General features: G+C 38.8%; 1 protein-coding gene across 4 annotated transcripts; it reads right to left on the bottom strand.

The window, feature by feature from the left end:
• Nucleotides 1-1241: 1241 nt before the first annotated feature.
• On the bottom strand, nt 1242-17539 carry LOC129727687 (fatty-acid amide hydrolase 2-B). 4 transcript variants are annotated; one of them, XM_055685736.1, is made up of 3 exons: nt 17260-17539; nt 1561-3031; nt 1242-1500 (listed from the first exon to the last, which is right to left on the bottom strand). In XM_055685736.1, the coding sequence occupies exons 1-3, from the start codon at nt 17343-17345 to the stop codon at nt 1402-1404; spliced, it is 1656 nt and encodes a 551-aa protein (XP_055541711.1). In that variant the 5' UTR covers nt 17346-17539; the 3' UTR covers nt 1242-1401. The 4 variants fall into 4 exon arrangements, with proteins under 4 accessions (XP_055541711.1, XP_055541713.1, XP_055541712.1 ...); XM_055685738.1 differs by lacking the exon at nt 17260-17539 and adding an exon at nt 16238-16371; XM_055685737.1 differs by lacking the exon at nt 17260-17539 and adding an exon at nt 16100-16360.
• Nucleotides 17540-18675: the final 1136 nt, after the last annotated feature.

The raw sequence follows: 18675 nt of genomic DNA, 5'->3' as shown, positions 1-18675 counted from the left end.
GCCGAAAACCAAGTATATGAAAGGAAGAGGCTCGAAAGAAACTAACATTCGCCTCCCACGGACGGTGGTCATGGACGGCGACGAACTCGAAGTGGTAGAGGAGTTCGTATACTTGGGATCTTTGGTAACCGCCGACAATAACACAAGTAAGGAGGTCCAACGACGTATTCAAGCTGGATATCGAACCTACTTTGCCATTCGCAGGACGCTTCGATCCAGAGCACACACCGCCGCACGAAACTGACGATGTACAAAACTCTAATTAGACCCGTAGTTCTCTATGAACTCGAAACCGTGACGTTGCTCACAGAGGACATACGCGCACTGGCCGTATTTGAACGGAAAGTGTTGCGGACAATATTTGGTGGAGTACAAACCGAAAGCGGAGAGTGGCGTAGGCGTATGAACCACGAGCTACAGACACTACTTGGAGAGATTCCATTCCTTTGCACACCTGACGAAGGTCGGGAGGCTGCGATGGGCCGGGCATGTCGCGAGGATGCCGGACGACAGTGCGGTAAAATCGGTTCTCTTCAAGGACCACACCAGGAATAGAGGGGCCCAACGTGCTAGATGGCTTGACCAGGTTGAGGCGGATCTGCGATCGAGGATCTGCGGATCGAGACGTCTAGGAAATTGGCGACGAGTAGCCCGGGACCGAGTAGAATGGAGGAAAATTCTTGATACGGCACGAGCCACCACGTCTCTGGGCTGCTGAATTCAAATTCATACATGCTTCTAGGTTTGGCGGACGATTTCGACATCATTGGTATTAATCGTAGAGCAGTGGAAGAGGCCTTCGGACCTCCCAGGAGGGAAGCCGCGAGAGCAGAGCTAGGTAGTCCGACGGATGTTGGTGCTGAGGTGGTGTTAAATGGGGAAACTTTTGAAGTAGTCGCCGAATTTATTTACCTGGGTACATTAGTGACATGTGACAACGAGGTAAGACGTGAGATAAAAAGGCAGATAGCAGCTGCAAAGAGGGCCTTCTACGGATTGCGTTACTAGCAGATGGCCCGCAGTCTGCAAATTGTACTAAATTTGCACTCTACAAAACACTAATTCTTCCCGTGACCCTCTACGGTCATGAAGCGTGGACGTTGAAAGAGGCCGATCGACGAGCGCTTGGTGTTTTTGAGCTTAGGGTTTTGCGTTCAATCCTTGGCGGCAAACTAGAAATGGTTCATGCGCAGACGCTCGCGAACCTTGGTAGATTGAACAAAATATAAAGCATTTTATACTTTTGAAGTTTATTTAAATCACCGAATTTGGAAGTGGAATGAAACGGTTGAATAATAGAAAAAATATAGTAACAATCTCTCACTTAGTCTATCACAGTGATATTCTGTGGTCATTATAGCCTATCACTAGCACCGCCGGCTATAGCCGGCCATTTGATAACTACTTTCTGACCGGTGGTGGAACCCAGCCACCGTACTTCCGTTCCAACTCTTTGGCGACAGCTAGAATCAGATGGTCTTGACCAGGACTAGCAACAATCTGGAAAGCAAAATGTCAATTTGTTTAAATTATTCTCAAAAAATACGCGTTAGACTTTACCTGTACAGCCATAGGTAATTTTTCCCTATCTAATCCCACCATGCAGGACGCTGCCGGAAGTCCAAGCGTATTGAACACCATGAGATAGCTTGTGTCGACCAATTTGTGATAGATTTCGAAATGTCTATGGGCAGTGTTTGGAAATACCGGATAGATGAAAATACCATCAGTTCCAAGCATATCGATAAAGTCCTTTCGCAGCAGTTCGGTTTGTTCATCCAGAAAGGCTAGCCTCGAGTTGGGTATATAGTTTTGAATGATGTGTTGCATTGGCCCGATCACCACCGATGGTAAATCGGAATCAGAGCATCCACATAGGTACTTAAGAATCTCTTTTCCAAACGTAGTGTTTGGTTGTTCATCTGTCTGCAGAGTATAGATAGTTTCAATGTCCTTCATTCGCAGCATTTTGCACATGGAAATGTCCAGGGACCAGATAAGCCTTTTAATGTTAACTTTTTCTGCGTTGAAATGATTAACGACGCTCTCGATGGCGGCCCGTATATCTGGCTGGATCGGTTCTGTTAGTCCCGTTGGACCATCATTTTCCATGTAGTAATATTTTAGGTTTGTAAGGTTCACGTCTGCCTCTAAGGTGACAGCTATTCCTTTTGGGTCTCTCATTGCTTGTAAAAGAAGTGGGAGATCTTCTGCGTATCGGCACATCGCACCAGGAGTGAAGAAGTTTCCCCATGTTTCATCTTCGCATGATGGATGATGGCCGTATGGAGAAACAACGAATGGTGACGGTTTGTGACCAAAGACGCCTACAAAAGCAGCAGGTAGTCGTGACGAACCTGCTATGTCTGTGGTTACACCCATCAGGGATGCTGCTGAGCTTATCAAGGCTGCTTCACCACCTGAAGATCCTCCGACAGTTCGACGTAAATTGTACGGATTCTTTGTTAGGCCAGTGCATTGATTGTAAGTTTCCCAACACATACAAAGCTCTGGAGTGTTGCTAACCAACAATATGATACCACCATTCTTTTTGATTTGTTCAACCACCGGAGCATCGTGTTCAGCAATTCTTCGCTTCTTTAACTTTCTTCCCCCTGTATTACTCATTCCCTTCACTCCCAAACTCTCTTTGATGGTAACCGGCAAACCTAGAATTGGTGTCTCTTTCGCCATCTGTTCTTCGGTTCTCAGACCACTAGCAATTTCCTGATCTATTCGTCGGGCATCTTCGAGAGCCTGCTCAAAGCGGTCTTGCACGATTGCGTTCAATATCGGGTTTACCTCGCGGCACCGGTTAATGTAAGCGGCGACAACATCTTCACTCTTGATCTGACCGCTGCGAATTTTGGCGGCCAACGTTACGGCCGGTATCTGGAGCAGTGGGTTGTCCAGCGGTGGCAGATACTTGCGTCGTACCCGGGCACTGACGATGTACGAGTACGGCACGACAAACCAACTGAACACGTGCATTGCACCACGCAGCAGCCGCCGGATGGCATAGCTCATAATTCTGTGGAAAAAAAAGATAAGAGGAACGGTGGTTAGATTGGTGCGAAATTCGCTTGTATTTAAATAGGAATTTCTTAAACTACTCGAAAAGTGGTGATTATTTTTTTGCTACAAATTTGCTTCGCTATCAATGATGGATGATTTACCCATTCTAGTGCAATAAAAATTATCAGTTCAGATCGTGTGTAAAGTTTTGTTTTAAGTGTTAAAATTTCCGATTCTTTCATACATGTCTCAGCAAATATGCATCACTTAGTTTTAATCAGGGGCAAGCTTATAGTGGCATTCTTTTCTCAAGTGAGTGGTCGAGTGTGTTTACATGATAAAAGTGAATGGTAAATAGCGGAAATTATTTGATAAAGCAGAACACTGGAGTAAGTTTACAAACTTTGCAAGTTTATAAACGCAAAAAATTATGGCATTCTATGGCATGTACGATCCGATGTTTTCTTTCGTCATTTGGAACGCCGTTATGTAATAAAAAAGATGCAACGACCCTGTTAGAGATGCTCGCACAAAATGGTTAGCAAAAAAAGGTCACCTCTGTTTACTTAATCCCACCACTAACCGACCAAAAAGAGTGTTCCGTTCTACGGCCGGCAGCCTTAAAATAAAATAATCATTACAATTGATTAAGAGCTGGCGAATTCGTTAGTCGAAACAAAAGCATTCATTGTACCTACATAAGTGAGTCCAAAGTACACCGAAACCGGACCCATAAACCTTGTGAGCTGCGGCTGCTCAACCGGTGGAAATATTTAATTTTTTTAGAGCGGACACAAACGTAGTTTATTCACAACAATCGAAGAAATGCTAACCAAACACGACAATATTAGTATAAACAATAAACACGTGTTTGATATACTAATTTTCGATAGTTTGCTCGCTTTGTATAGTATAGTATAGTTCAAACAGTCACTATTCATGAAATAGTTAACATGTTCCGTTTTCTATTAATATTGTTGGTTCAAATTGCAAGTCTCACAGTGCGTGAGAATATGGAATTTTGACATTATAAACAACGCTTATGGACTGCTCCAGGTAGTCATCGATAACGGTGACTGTTTCGATTAGATAACTTTCAATAGCTTACCGACTTGATATAGGTATCAGATCTATTAGCGATCATTATCGTAAGCCATTACTCTTTGAACTTTGTGTTGATCATCAATTATGGATTATAGAAAAAATCAAAACATTTACAGTCAGGTTTTTTTTACGCGGGGGATACGTACCTCGTAAAAAAAAACCGCGTAAAAAAACGCGTTAATTAGAAAATCCGCGTAAAAAAATACCGCGCTAATTCAAAAATCCGCGTAAAAATAAACCGCGTTAATTCAAAAATCCGCGCAAAAAAAAACACGTCTTTTTTAAATCCGCGTAAAGTAGTCCAGCAAAAAGGGCTTTAGAAAAAACCCGAGACGCTCTAGAACCAGTATTTAAAATTGTCCTCTTTGACGGTCATTCCGGATCTTTCGGTGGCCGGAGAGTATTTTTTGGACTAAGTCTTTTACTAGATAAACACTTAAACGTTTCTGGTTCCAACCCACGTTAATTCGGAAATTCGTGAAATTTTTTTTTGAATTAGCGCGGTATCGCGTAAAAAAAACCGCGTGATTTCACAAATCCGCGTAAAAAAACCGCGTTAATTAAAAAATTCGCGTAAAAAACCGCGTTAATTAAAAAATCCGCGTAAAAAAACCTGACTGTATTTCTATTTGCATGTATAAGCTGTATTGTAACAGGACGCGTCTACGTTAATCAATAGTAAAATGTTAGTTTTAAATGAATAATCAAAACACCACTGCATTTTCGGTTGTGTTAGAGATTTACGAGGGAGCTGCTTGGAAACTACCGAACCGTAATACCACAGAGAACAGACATTCATGTTCATATAAAGAAATTTGAAAATCGTGTGTAAAAATTTGAATCAAAATACGTTAATACACTAACGACATCTGTCTTATGGTGCCCTAGTTGCACTGCATAAATATTGCTGTGTCGATATTTTATCGATATTAGTGCTTGGTTTGTAAGTGACAAAAGCGTCACATAGCGGGAGAATTATCACTTAGTGGTAAATGACGGTTGCAAGTTTTTACACATCTTTTGAAAAGAAGATGAACGTCTGTTCTCTGTGGTCATACTGCCATGCAATATCACAGATAACCTGTTTTGATACCGTAGCGTGGCAGGTGAACGGTAAGTAACATCTATTTCTAATCGAGATTTTTGTTTCGAATTCGCCATCTGATACGCTATTTATAATTCAAACTAACAAGTGAAAAAATCAGCTGTTCTGCAGAGTGTGACATTGAATCGGTTCAAGCCACTTTCGACTTTATTATTTGACGTCAGCTGGAGGAATGGAGCTTTATTTAGTATGGTGCATTTTTTGGCTTTAGCCTTATGTACATTCAAACGTGAAAAAAGCGTGCGGCGTTTCAAGCTCCAACAAGTTTACGTTAATGGCGTTTCATTCGCCATGACAATAGAAAAATTGGTACGCTTTCATCATGCCAATTAGAGCGAAAGATTCATCGCAGGAACTAGATACATACAAAATTAATTCGGCTGGTTTACGCAAATTAGCACATTGGTCGTGCTGTTGGAAAAAAAAAAAACTAGTCAAAAGCAGGACACACGGGGGAGTTGCTAATGATAATCAAATGTCACCATTAAAGTCAAACATATCGTGTGGAGTGTTCTAGATACCTGTTAATGATAGTAAAATTATGCCTTTGTCATGTAACCCCATATTATATCAAATATAACTACATCTATGTAGATTAAAGACGACAGCCAAATCGATAGAAAAGAATTGGTGGTATTAATTTAATTAAAACAATTCCTCAGCATCAGCTCACTTTTTTTCAAAACTTGATGTTTTTTGTCGCGGCCCCCGCTTCTCGTTTGGTTGGGGAAAAAATTATTTTTTTTTAAAGTGAACTTTTTCGTGGTTTCTTAATTTTTAGGAAGAGAATTAAAGTAATTGAAGCACGCCTCGCCACATCCTTTCAAGATAAAGATGAAATTTTATACGAAATTAATTCAATAAAAAAGCGTAAACCCCGGAATCCGCGTAAAAAAAACGCGTAAATTCCAGAATCCGCGTAAAAAACGCGTAAATTCCGGAATCCGCGTAAAAAAGCCGCGTAAAAAACCCGCGTAAAAAACCGCGTAAAAAGCGACCTTAGTGTATAGAATAAATTGACTTCTTTCTGGAATTCTTCTGCCGCGCTAGAGTTGCTGATTTCCATGAAGAGTTTCATGTCGTCTGCGTATTTTTTGAGTAGAGGGAAATGTCATTTACATACAATATGAAGAGAAGTGGACCCACATGCGAACCCTGGGGCACCCAGAGGTGACTGAAATGGGGTTTGAAAGTTTGTTTTGGAAGCGCCCTATTTGTTTGCGATTTGTTAGCAATGACTGGAGCCAACTCAGAAGTTGAGGCGCCAATCCAATTTTTTGCAGTTTGAAGAGTCATAATGGTATGTCGATTCGGTCAAATGCTTCACTGAAGTCAGTGTAAAGGGCTTCTACGCGCCTACCATTATCCATTGCGTTGAGAATAAAAGTTACAAATTCCAAAAGATTCGGGGTCGTTGAACGACCTTTAAAGAAGCCATGCTGTTTGCTAGTGATATGGTTTTTTACTTGCTGAATAATTTTGTCATTTACAAGTGATTCAAAAAGTTTTGGAATGCAAGAGATAATGGCAATTCCACGATAGTTACAAACGTCAAATTTCACGCCTGATTTTAAAATAGGCACATAGGTCAGGCCCAGGCCCTTTTGATGCGTCTGATCTTTTAAGTGCGTTTAAGACCTCGTGTTGATAAAGTTGATTGACAGATACATTATTGGAGATTCCGGTGATGAACGCAAGGAAGTCTCGGTCGCAATCTTCTTCAGAGAATGCAGTGTAAACTTCCTGAAAGAAATTTGCAAAAAGATCACAAATTTCGGAGAAGCTCTCGCCTACATTTCCATCAAAATGCATTCGTTACGGGAAATTACTACTTTTCAGTTTCTTCTTCTTCTCATTGGTACAGTTTCTAATATTATATTCTGCAGAATTGTGTGAAATTTAGCTGCCTCATTGCCCTTCAGTATTAATAAAATTCTGCAAATTCAATGTAAGAAGTCTACTTTTTATTCGCTCATAGTTGGCTTTATTAAATTCCGGCACTTGAAATACTTTATTTTTTCATAAAGGTGATAGTGAGAAATAGTGATGTTTCGTCTTCTCCTACGACTGGGAGTAATAATGATTCGTTCTCAATGTCTGGGATGAAGTCGATTTCCTTATTTTTTTAATGTACGTTACCAACTAAATACTTATTTTGTTGTTGTTGGAAAACTGTACTATTTGACAATAACAACCTAATTGTAATAAAAAAAAGAACACACCTAAAAAAATCTAACTTTCCTCATTTCTTTCAAGCAAAAAGGTATACAATAGGGTGTCTCAAAAAAAATCGATGTTGAAAAAGTCATGGTGCTCAGCCCTAAATTGAAAGATCATGTTATTTATAGCATTTTTGTAGAACATTTTGACTTTCTAAAAGGTCGTTATCAGGTTGCCTAAACGTGATTTATGAAAAAATGACTGGTTTTATGCTACAAACCCACTTTTTTGCACTTTTTTCAAATCTGTTCGATTCCTACATTTTTTCGTACATTTTTTAATTTTTGTGGGAATGTTTTTGAATATTTTGCCTGGTTTGGTTTAGCATTGTATTCAGTTTTTTGACTCCCAGAGCCCATTAAACATAAAAAAATTATTTCTTTAATTATTTTTAGATAAAACCCTACAAAACACAAAAAAAAAATTTGAGTAAGAACTGAAATTTTCATTGCAAAGCGGGATTTACGACGAAAATTTACATGAAAAAAGATACTTGATATCTAATCGAGGAGCTGAGATATTGGCATTTTTCTATGTGATGGAAAACTATGCATTTTAACAAATATGTTAAATAACTGTTTTATTTTGGGAGTTAAAAAATAACAATGTTCAGAAAAAAAAGGCATTTTCGGATGGCTGATAACTTAGTAGAAGGTTTCAAAATTCGGAAAAAACTGCGAAAAAAGTTAGAACGAAAATTATGATTTTCGTGCCTTCTAATAGAAAGCTCAATGTTGTTCGTAATCTGTAAGAGATAGAAACATGATGTCTTCGGTAAAGTTTCTTGTTTCAAGATAACCTAATACTTTGTCGAAGACACCTTGCGTCTAACTCATTCTGATTAAAAAGTCAATTTTTTATCTCACTTATTGGTGAATTGATCACCCTTCTTTCTACATTCAAAGATGCATTTTTGAATATCTTGAAACTTCTCCGAACATACCTCATAGCTATAATCAACATTTAAATCACTATTTAGGAAATTATACGCACAAACGGCAAAATAAAACACTGTGCAATGGAGATATTGAGCTTTAGTGGCATTTTTGACAAAATGCATAGTTTTCCATCACATGTAAAACGCCGATATCTCACCCCACCGATAAGATATGAAATATCTTTTTTCATGTAAATTTTCGTCTTGAATTCCGCTTTGCAGTAAAAATTTCAGTTCTTGATCAAAAAAACTTTTTATTTGCGTTTTGAAGGGTTTTATCTGAAAATTATACTGAAAATTCACTTTTTTGTGATGCTCAATGGGCTCTGTGAGTCAAATAATTGAATGCGATGCTGAACCAAACCATGCAAAATATTCTAAAACAACCCCACAAAAATAAAAAAATATATGGAAGAATGTAGGAATCGAACAGATTTGAAGAAAGTGCAAAAGAGTGGTTTTGTAGCTTGAAAAAGTCATTTTTTCATTAATCGCCTTTGGGCAACCTGAAAACGACCTTTTAGAAAGTCGAAATGTTCTACAAAAATGCTATAAACAACATTATCTTTCAATTTGGGGCTGAGCACCTTGACTTTTTCAACATCGATTTTTTTTGGGACACTCTAGTATACAACCTCTGAAGAAGAATCGCAATTGTGGCTTTTTTCATACAATTTTAATATAAGGTTTCTTTTCACTTTACGGTTTTGAGTGTAAAAATCTCAGCCTCCACTGAAGAAATAGTGGTCAAAATATTGCTCTAAGCATGCACCGGTGGAGTAAACAATCGATCAAAGTTTCACGTACGTAATTTTCATTATTCGAGAGAAAGTTAGCTTGAAAACTTCGAGGTAATGGCGAGCACGTCTTGATTCGTATAATAATCAATTCGAGTTTTTAAAGTTTATTTTCAGCACATTATATGACCTAATAGCTATTATTTTGTACACATTCCAGTTGGTCTTGAGATACGTTGCTTGCATAGAAAGCCAATCGTCCTAGATTCGAGTTTCGGCTCGGTGGAGATTGTTTGTGTCAGTAGGATCGTTGCGCTTATTCCGCAATTGTCCTGTACATTGAACAATTGACTGCGAAGTCTTGTGTAAAAAAAAGAAGGTCAAGTTCCGAATCGGAATGTAGAAGCAAGGCTTTGCTTTGCTAGTTACTATATTGAAAACCAAGGAAAACGAATAAAATTAGGCGGTAAACCTGTATGAATGAGTTCGTATTTTCCCGGAAATTGTTCGTCAATCACTTTCTCTCAATGCGAACGTGAAAACAAACACTTACCGAACCTTCAGCATTCAAAGTAAATGATTGGTGAAAGTGTTACTAATTGTCTAGTACAGCGGTTCTCAACCTTTTTTGTCAGCGTATTCTTTGGTGATATTTTCTATACCAATTGTACCCCCTCAGTTGGTTTGTTCTTCCAGAATGTGAGAGAGTAGTGATAGATCATGTTGTGGTAGACTAGTTCATATGGGCTTAAGTTGTCATTTCTAGCCCTCTCAAAAAAAATTTTGCGGTTTGCAGTAAAATGAGTAGGCAACAAGAAAAGATTTTTTTCCAAGACATAGAAAGCTAGCAGAAGACAGAGAGAAAATCTCAAAAGTAATTATTTTCTTTCAGGGGTTTCAGTGAAGTTTGTTAAAATCAATCTAGCAACAGATAATTCGGGTGGTCTTTCATTTCTCCGCACGTACGGAGAATTCTGTATTACAAATCCCTGGCAAAGGTGTATTGGGTTCCAGGACATTGTGGCATTGGTGGGAATGAAAAGGCAGACGAACTTGCAAAACAAGGATCTAACTCACAGTTTATCGGCCCAGAACCTTTCTGCGATATATCAAACTGTGCAGTGAAAATGGAGTTTAAACGCTGGGAAGAACAGAAGGTGATAACCAATTGGTTGAATGTCAAAAAGTTTTCCCAATCTAAAAGATTTATAACACCAAACGAGAATCATTCGAAAAAGCTCCTAGAGCTTAACAAAAGAGCTCTTTGTACATACGTCGGCCTAGTAACGGGGCACTGTCCGAGTAGATATCATTCAAAGAACATTGGCCGGGTTCAGGATGATATTGTAATATGGAAAGCGAGACATCGGAACATCTGCTGTGCAGTTGTGGTACATTATTTAAACGCAGATCAAGGTTTCTTGGCAGCGGCTGTTTACAGCCCAAAGAGATTTGGTCCTTGAATCCTGGGAAGGTGATTGGTTTCAAAAACCATATTTTGCCTGACTGGGAGCGTGTCCGTGCAGGTACCTGATCACTCAACAACAGTGATCATTGTATTTTGCAAGGGGACACGTATAGCAATCGACTGGGATATATTACAAAAGTTCACATCAATGGACAACGTAATTCTAATTCCCTAACAAAAAAAGGTCTAGAAGATTAACTTAACTTTTGCAATCGAACATCCGAAAGTCGTTGAAGGTTTAAATTTTTGGCCGATGGAAAAAAAAATATAAAATTTTTGGAATAAAAAAAACTGTTTCTGCCAAATGTTTTAAAAATGAATCGTCGAGTCAGTAGGCTTTCGAACTGGAAGACGGAAAGTCGATTTTTCTGGAAACACTTTTTAGGAAAAAACCTGATCTCGACGTTTTGTTCGTTGTCAAGACATTTGGTTTAAAAAAAAAACACGATTTCGATAATTTTATACAGTCATTCCTTGATACGAGGCACCTTTTTCTTCGTTACTGTACAGGAATGAAAAGGATTGCACCACTAGTTTTGTAGCAGCTCTAATGCAGCTCAAACTGCAATGTATGTATTTTTTATTATTTTGATGTTTCTATCAGTATATAATATTTTACCTACAATTTAATAGTTTTTCCTTAACCTCGGCACGAGCTCGGTAGCAAATTATTTATTCCAACACTAGTCTGTCATTTAATTGTATAATTTTAGTATTCAATTTCAGACTTTTAGTATGTAGATTACTCACATTTGTATACAGAGCGTCCATCTAATTAGTTAGTCACTAGATTTAGAATTCCTTTTAACACGTGTGTCTTTGCCAACCTAGTTGTAAGTAATATTTTAATACTTTTAATAATGTAATAATGATTCTATCACTTGATACCGATAAATCTACCGTTTGCAACGTTTCTGTAACTGCTTCCTAAACTAATCTAATATTCACTATATTATTAATTTGCTTTTATCGTTTCTAAATTTCACGCTGCCTCACATTCTATTGTCTCCTATCTCTCCACTCTCGATGTCAACAATCAATGACCGAATGACCTCCCGCTACTCCAGACCGGCGCCTTATAGTTGAAGTTTCTGATCGGGCGTGTGGCGTACAGTCTAGACCCAGTGATGTGAACAGTTACGTTATATCGAGTTACGTTACATCGAGGCACGAAAAAAGTTATTTTTTCATTGATGCGAAATTCTTGATAAAAAGTGTGCAAAAACTTATTTCCCTTCATCTAACAGTATATATAAACCTGTCCTATGGCCCTTTGATGCAATTTTCGTAGACAAACATAACACTGGAAAAAAAAAATGTCAATTTTACCCCATTTTACGGTACTTATTGGTTTCGAAACTTACTAAAAACATTTATTCGAAACATTGTGCACCTCAAAAATCCTCCTTATTGGCTAATATAAGGTATATCCTTAATTTCATAGGTTATTCTTGACAACTTTTGTATAAGTTTAAGTTTATAAAATAATTCGGAAAGCCTGCTCTGAACTAGTTAAGCATCAGCGACAGTTCATCTAGCGTAAAAAACATCAAGAACGCCACGAAAATTGTTCAGTTTCATTTCTAACATTTTAAATCTCAAACAGTTTCAATCGCATTTCCTTCATTATTACAACAATGGATTGGAAAATCATTTATGCACCCGCTCAAATGCAGAAAATTGAAGTTCGATTATTTGACCTATATTATTTTATTATTGAGAATTGTCAAACTTCGTTGAAACGCTGATTCCGACCTGTGATTGGACGCTTCAAGTTTGCTTTCCCTAACACGGTTGACAGAAGATTATGCCTTGTTAAGCGGGAATGCCATATAAGAACCTGCTTATGCTCAAACCAATCAGTTTACTAGTGGATGGCCACTAGCGTAGTCCTAACTGAAGAGCAGCGGGGCACCAGCTGCAGGGGTACCAGCAACGGTGGCTGTAGCGAAGGTACCAACAACGGAATCTGCAACAGGTACCAGCAATGTCAGTGGTAGCGGTATTACTTCTTCTAGTAAAGAGTTGTCTTTGTGCGGAGTTGCGCCAGCGGTAGTGCACTACTTCCTCTTGTAAAAAGCTACCTTTGTGGGGTGGCGGTAGTTATATTGGCAATTTTCCTTCAGCGAAAAGCTACCGTATTTTGGCAATGCACACACACACATACGCGTGGAGGTGTTGGCAATAAAAATCTGTCTGCCGTCAATTTTTTGACGTAGAATTACGCAGAGTGACGAAAACCTAGAAAAACCCTGGATAATCAGGGAATGTCAGGAAATCCAGTTTTCGATCAGGAAAATCAGGGAATGACAGGGAAAACCGGAAATTCGTTGAATTTTTTTGTGCTGAATACAAGAAAATATCAGGAAAATAATGTTATATTTCAGGGAATATCAGGAAAAACCAAGGAATTGGGATTGCAAAATCATCTATGCACTCGCCCAAATGCAAAATTTTTTAGTTTGATTATTCGAACTATTGTAGAATCGAAAATTGTCAAACCTTGTAGAAACAGAGATTTTGATTGATCAGATTGGTCGCATAGTGCTTGCTTACCCTAATTTGGTCGACAGAATATTATACCTAGTGTTCAGGCATTATCAGCCATAACTGAATCGTATGCCACCTTGAAGTCTATAAACAGATGATGAGTCTGCAAGTTAACGTCTCTCAACTTGTCAAGGATTTGACGCAAGGTGAACATTTGGTCCATTGTAGATCGCCCTTCCCAAAAATCGCACTGGCACTCTCGGACAAAGCTTTCCTGCCCTTTTTATCGACTAGGCAAATTCGTGTCGGTCCATCCAGTCAGCTGGCAGTTTGTCTTCGGTCCAAACTTCCGAGATGAGCCGATGGGTTGCACGCAACAGATGCTCACTCCTGGCTTTAAAAAGTTCGGCTGGAAGGTCGTCCAGTCCAGCTGCTTTGTGACTTTTTAACTCTTTAAAAGCTTCCATAACCTTGTCCAAACTTGGCGGATCCACAGCTTGTCCATACTCCTCAATTTCTTTTTTGTTTCTGTCGATGGCTCTCTCCTCTTCGCCGTTCAGTAGCCTCGGAATATTGCTTCCTTCGCATGGCTACCAGTGTCTCATCGGTTATCGGGTACCCTTCTCTGTCGTTGCACAGGGAAAGGATTGGCACCGTCCGGTTACTGGTTCCGTTTACCACTTTATGGAAACTATTCGTGTCATGGCTGGAGAAGCTAGCTTTTACCTACACAAGAGGTCGTTCGCAGTGCTCACGTTTCTTGCGTTAAGGAAGTCTCTTTTCGGCCACTCTAGCCTCTCGATAACTCTCCATCATCTGGCGAGTCACACGATTTGCTGCCACCATAGGGCGAGCACGGGGCCGGTTTTCTCGTCCGTTACCTCTTGACGCTCCGTATCGAACCACGTGTTGCGTGTGGTTTTGGTAATATTTTGACGAGAGTCAGAAAAGTTTTACCTACTGCACATGCAATCAAATGATATTTGGTGCGCTAAGAAATTAATTTCTCTTCATTGTAGATTGCCATTTGCATAACGTGGGATGATTTTCGTTCTATTGTTATCTCGCCAACGGTAGAAAATCCATTTTCAGAACAAGTAAGCTACTTAGTTCTCCATAACAGCTAGCAGATAGACAACAGAATATGAATATACGTGCGAGTTATAGAAAAATTTTCAACTATTATTTGTAAAAAATGACTTCACAATGTGTGACACAATTTCTCTTCATCTTTCATTCAACAGGGTCAACAAAAGCACAGATCGTTCGTTTTCCCAAAGCTGTTGCAAGAAAAACATTGACATGAGACAGGCTGTCGTAATTCTACCTCAACTTTTCGGTCGTGTCATATAAACAACCTCTTCAACTATTCAATTTAGGCTTTTGTTGTTTCCCAAAAAGATCAAGTACTTTCTGTATTCATTTGAAGGTTCTGATCTCCAAAACGATTCATGTCATTAAACGTATGGGTATTACCACAGACAGACATTCATGTAAGAACAATATTGATGGAATATGTCGTGGAAATTTTCAAACAGAAACGCGTTATAAAGCACTTGTGCAATAGCACCACAAGGTGAGCTTATTGCTTCAACAAATTGTTGGGTTGTTCAGCCTAATCAGTTTTTTATATCATTTGAAAGAGCTGCATTTTCTAAGCAAGACGTGATATCCAAAATTTTCTATCGTTGTCATTCAATTTTTAATTCACGAGTTAGCACTGCTCGAAATCGCCACAATGACAGTTTACCCATATGCCCATATGCAACTGTCATTGTAGCGATTTAGAGCGATTTTTATCCTTCATTTAAAAATTGAAGAATAATGATAAAAATTTGAAATATAAAAAAGGTTTTCTCAGAAAATTACACTCTTTAAGCTAATATATAGAAATTGATGTGTTTCTCGATCGATTTACAACTTCGAAATCTCAGCTCAACGAGTGAAAGTCTTACACTAACTGGACTGCGAGTTCGGTGCAACCAGCGAAATTCGACTGTATTACGAAGCAGCTATAAATATGTGATGAAAATTTGTAACTTAATAACCGGCTTGGAAAGCGATCATTAACGGACAGTTGACTTGTTTTACCGAGAAATCCACTTTTTTTAACATCTCCGGAAGACGAAAATTGTAACGAACGTTTATGTAGAAATGCTTGAAAGTTCGGTAAGCTTTCTAAAAAAAAACTGAGTGTGATTTCTTTTTAGTAATTAAATATTGTAATATTTGCTAAATTCATAATTACATATGTTGTTAATAACTGTTCTTGTACTAGTTTTTATTAACATGAACATTTTATTAACATAAACAACCTGGAAAGCATACTGTGAGCTAGTTCTTTTAATCATCAGTTACACTACCACACTAAAGTCGCTTTTACGCGGTTTTTACGCGGGTTTTTTTACGCGGTTTTTTTACGCAGATTCCGGAATTCACGCGAACAATTTCCGGAGCGCTCGTTATCCAAATCAGATATTAAACTGCTCACTGAAGGCTGTTGTGAACCCAACAAAAGGGTTTGCTGACACTTTGCAATTGTAATACCAAACTTAAATTAAAATTTAAGGTCTGCCTTAATTTGGTTGTATCACTATTTTAATTAACTAAATTTGAAATTCACAATTTCTATCCGGTTTTTGACCAGTTTTCGTCTTGTAGAATAACTGCCAACATAACCGTATAACCGTATAAACGCTGAAGCTCGTAGAAGCAGCTGAGCTAACTGTTATTGACATAGTTTAACAATCCTTGCACTTTCACATATATCTTCAGTATTTGAGTGGATAGTTCCATTTGCAATAAAGTGAAAGTTGTGCGATAGTCGAAGCACTGTCACTTGATCTTAGACATTGTTTCTTGTTACAGAAGTAAAAAAGAAACCAAATGTCCGATGAACATTTTTACACTCGAACTAAGTTACCATTCCACCTTGATAAACCTGTACCTATTATCAACATCACGAAAATCCGCTTGAACTTGGCGCTGAACTTTTCTCACCAATCACTCAACCTTGCACAAACCTTTATATGTAGAGACCGTAAAAGATGGCCTTATGCTGTGCCTCTGGTTTTATCGCTGTTAGCACAGAGTTACCGCTACGCTCTTACAGAATCTTCCGAGGACACAACAGTAAAAAATCGGTTCACAAATTTACGCACGTGTTTTTCACCTGAACTCTCGCCGTTTTAATGAAACATGTTCTCCGCACTAACTTCTGCAAATGATGAGTGAAATCTGCGGGTAATTACACTCGCGTTACTGAACTTGATCGTTGTCTGTAGGCTTTTTACGGCAGACAAATGGATGCGTTCTCGCTCTCTCCCGAGTCCAATTCGTTCATACACTACAGTTGCTTTTTACGTGGGGGATATGCGGCGCGTAAAAAATACAAAACTTGACTCAACAAGTTTGTCAAATATTTTAGAAAGTAATTGGAAAAGCTGTGTTCAGAAAATTTCACCTGGGAAAATTGAATACAGGGAAAAATTAAAAGTCCAGGTAAAAAGAGTAAATTTCCCGAAATCAGATTCCGCAAAATTTAACCGACACTCTGAATAACCGATTAAAAACATATCGCGTAAACATCGACTTCCGCGTAAACGCGTATGAAGCGACTTTAATGTATTCAGTAGTGTTGATTGAAAACCTGATCAAGTGCGGCTGTTTGCTCATTATAACACCACTATTCACCTAGCGGTGGGTCTGCCCTATCTGTGGCATGTTAGTCTATGCGTTTAAATTACAGTCAAATGCAGTCACTGGTTTTAATAAATATGTTTTGAGTCAAAGTTCCAATTTTATAATTTTCAAGTAAAATTAGATTGTGATATACATTGACCTCATAACGATTACCATATGTTTCTGTGTAAAAATCCTAACGACAGACCAGAGTGATGAGAGCAGAGAAGAGTAATCCATCCGTCATATGATTTTGCTCACTTGGAGAAGAAAGCTGAACTACGAAGCGGAAGTATATACACCACTACCACCATTTGTTTGTTGATCTATACAGATATCGATTGTGGTATGGAAAACCGATAACACCTTAAAAGGGTGTAGGATGCACAAATAGTTATGACATATCTGAAGTACATCGAGCAATGATTGTACAATGTGCAAATTATCACATGCCATCGCTAGCTTTGAAAAGGTTAGACCTGCTGAAGCTGCTGAAACTTACATGTGAAACTCACGCCTCACCATCCGACATCCTTTGGTGAAAAGTTCCAGCAGCATATCGACTGCTGCTAATGCGTATGATAGCATTTCCTGGACGGCTACTGGCCTACTTCACTTCACACTTTTAACGGTGTATGGCGAACTCCGAAAGTGGTCGGTTGAGTTTATTCATCAATCTGTTCAGGACTTAGAGTTGTGGCAACTGCGGAACAAGTTCACTTTCACACTTCACGAACTTCGCCCGTATGCTTCGAGTGCATTGGCACTACTGGTGCCGTCGTTTGGTAATGACGGCAGGCTACCGACGGCGGCGCTCGTAGTGTGGATAAAAAGTACACCAATGTTAGTGACTGCTAGTGTTTTTATTTCGATACTTGCTGCAAGATGATCTCAGATACATGTGCTCTACATACTTACCATTAGTAACCATTATTAACGATCTGGGGTCTATATCTGAAACGGCGTTGCACGTGCGCTTAGTGTGACTGACTACAGTGTTAATATATTATGAATTAAATGTGTACAGGTTTTGATCGTTCATATTTTAGTGATTCAAAATTAGATTCACGAGTTTTTATCACAAATCGATCAGAATTTCTTCAACGATTGGATTTTTGACGTAGGACTACGTCTATACTGTTTTCTATACTGTGGTACAGTCTGTTAAAAACGCTATTTGATGGTTGCTTTACCACAGCAAACATAAAATAGCGCTTTCACAGGTGATACCGACTATTACCGAGTTTTGTGCCTTTGAAAATTCGAAGTGGTAGCTCGAAGCCTGCCATTTGTGGCTTTAAAACAGTTTCACCTTAACGATAGTTCAAGGCAGAAATAAGATGGGAAACTAGAAAGAAGGAGAAGATGTATGTTTATAGAACCGGAAAATAAGACAGAATAACAGCGCCAGCCTCCTAGGTGGCCTCGAGGTACGATACTGGCCTATAAAGCCAATCGTCGTATGTTCGAATCCTGGTTCAAAACTTAGTAACCACAACATCGCAACGCTAGCTCTGTAATTATCCTGCATACTAGTAGTTGGTTGCAAAGTCTGAGTCCAATAAACAGAAAGGTCAAGATTCGACAGCGAAATGTTACTATCTAAGGTTTACTATTTGCGTTCGAAGCAGGCGGCTGGTCTTTGAAATGCGATGTCATGCTAACAATATCCAAGACGGTGGCCTCGTCGCACAGTGGGGCGGCTCCATACAAATGCTGGCCAAGCAAAAAAATGTCTTCAAATCATGAAAAATACATGGTTTTTATGTAATTTTGGGATGCTGAATTCGAATTTGATATTATTTTTGCATGAAAATGCATATTTTTGACGCCAGGGAAATTTTCATGTTGTTTATATATATTATATGAGGAAAATTTTACGTCGGTTTAAATCTTTTGGAAAATAAAATGCATGATG

Source organism: Wyeomyia smithii, chromosome 3 (assembly GCF_029784165.1).
Source record: "Wyeomyia smithii strain HCP4-BCI-WySm-NY-G18 chromosome 3, ASM2978416v1, whole genome shotgun sequence".
Lineage (NCBI taxonomy): Eukaryota > Metazoa > Arthropoda > Insecta > Diptera > Culicidae > Wyeomyia > Wyeomyia smithii.
This window is presented reverse-complemented; position numbering and strand designations above follow the sequence as displayed.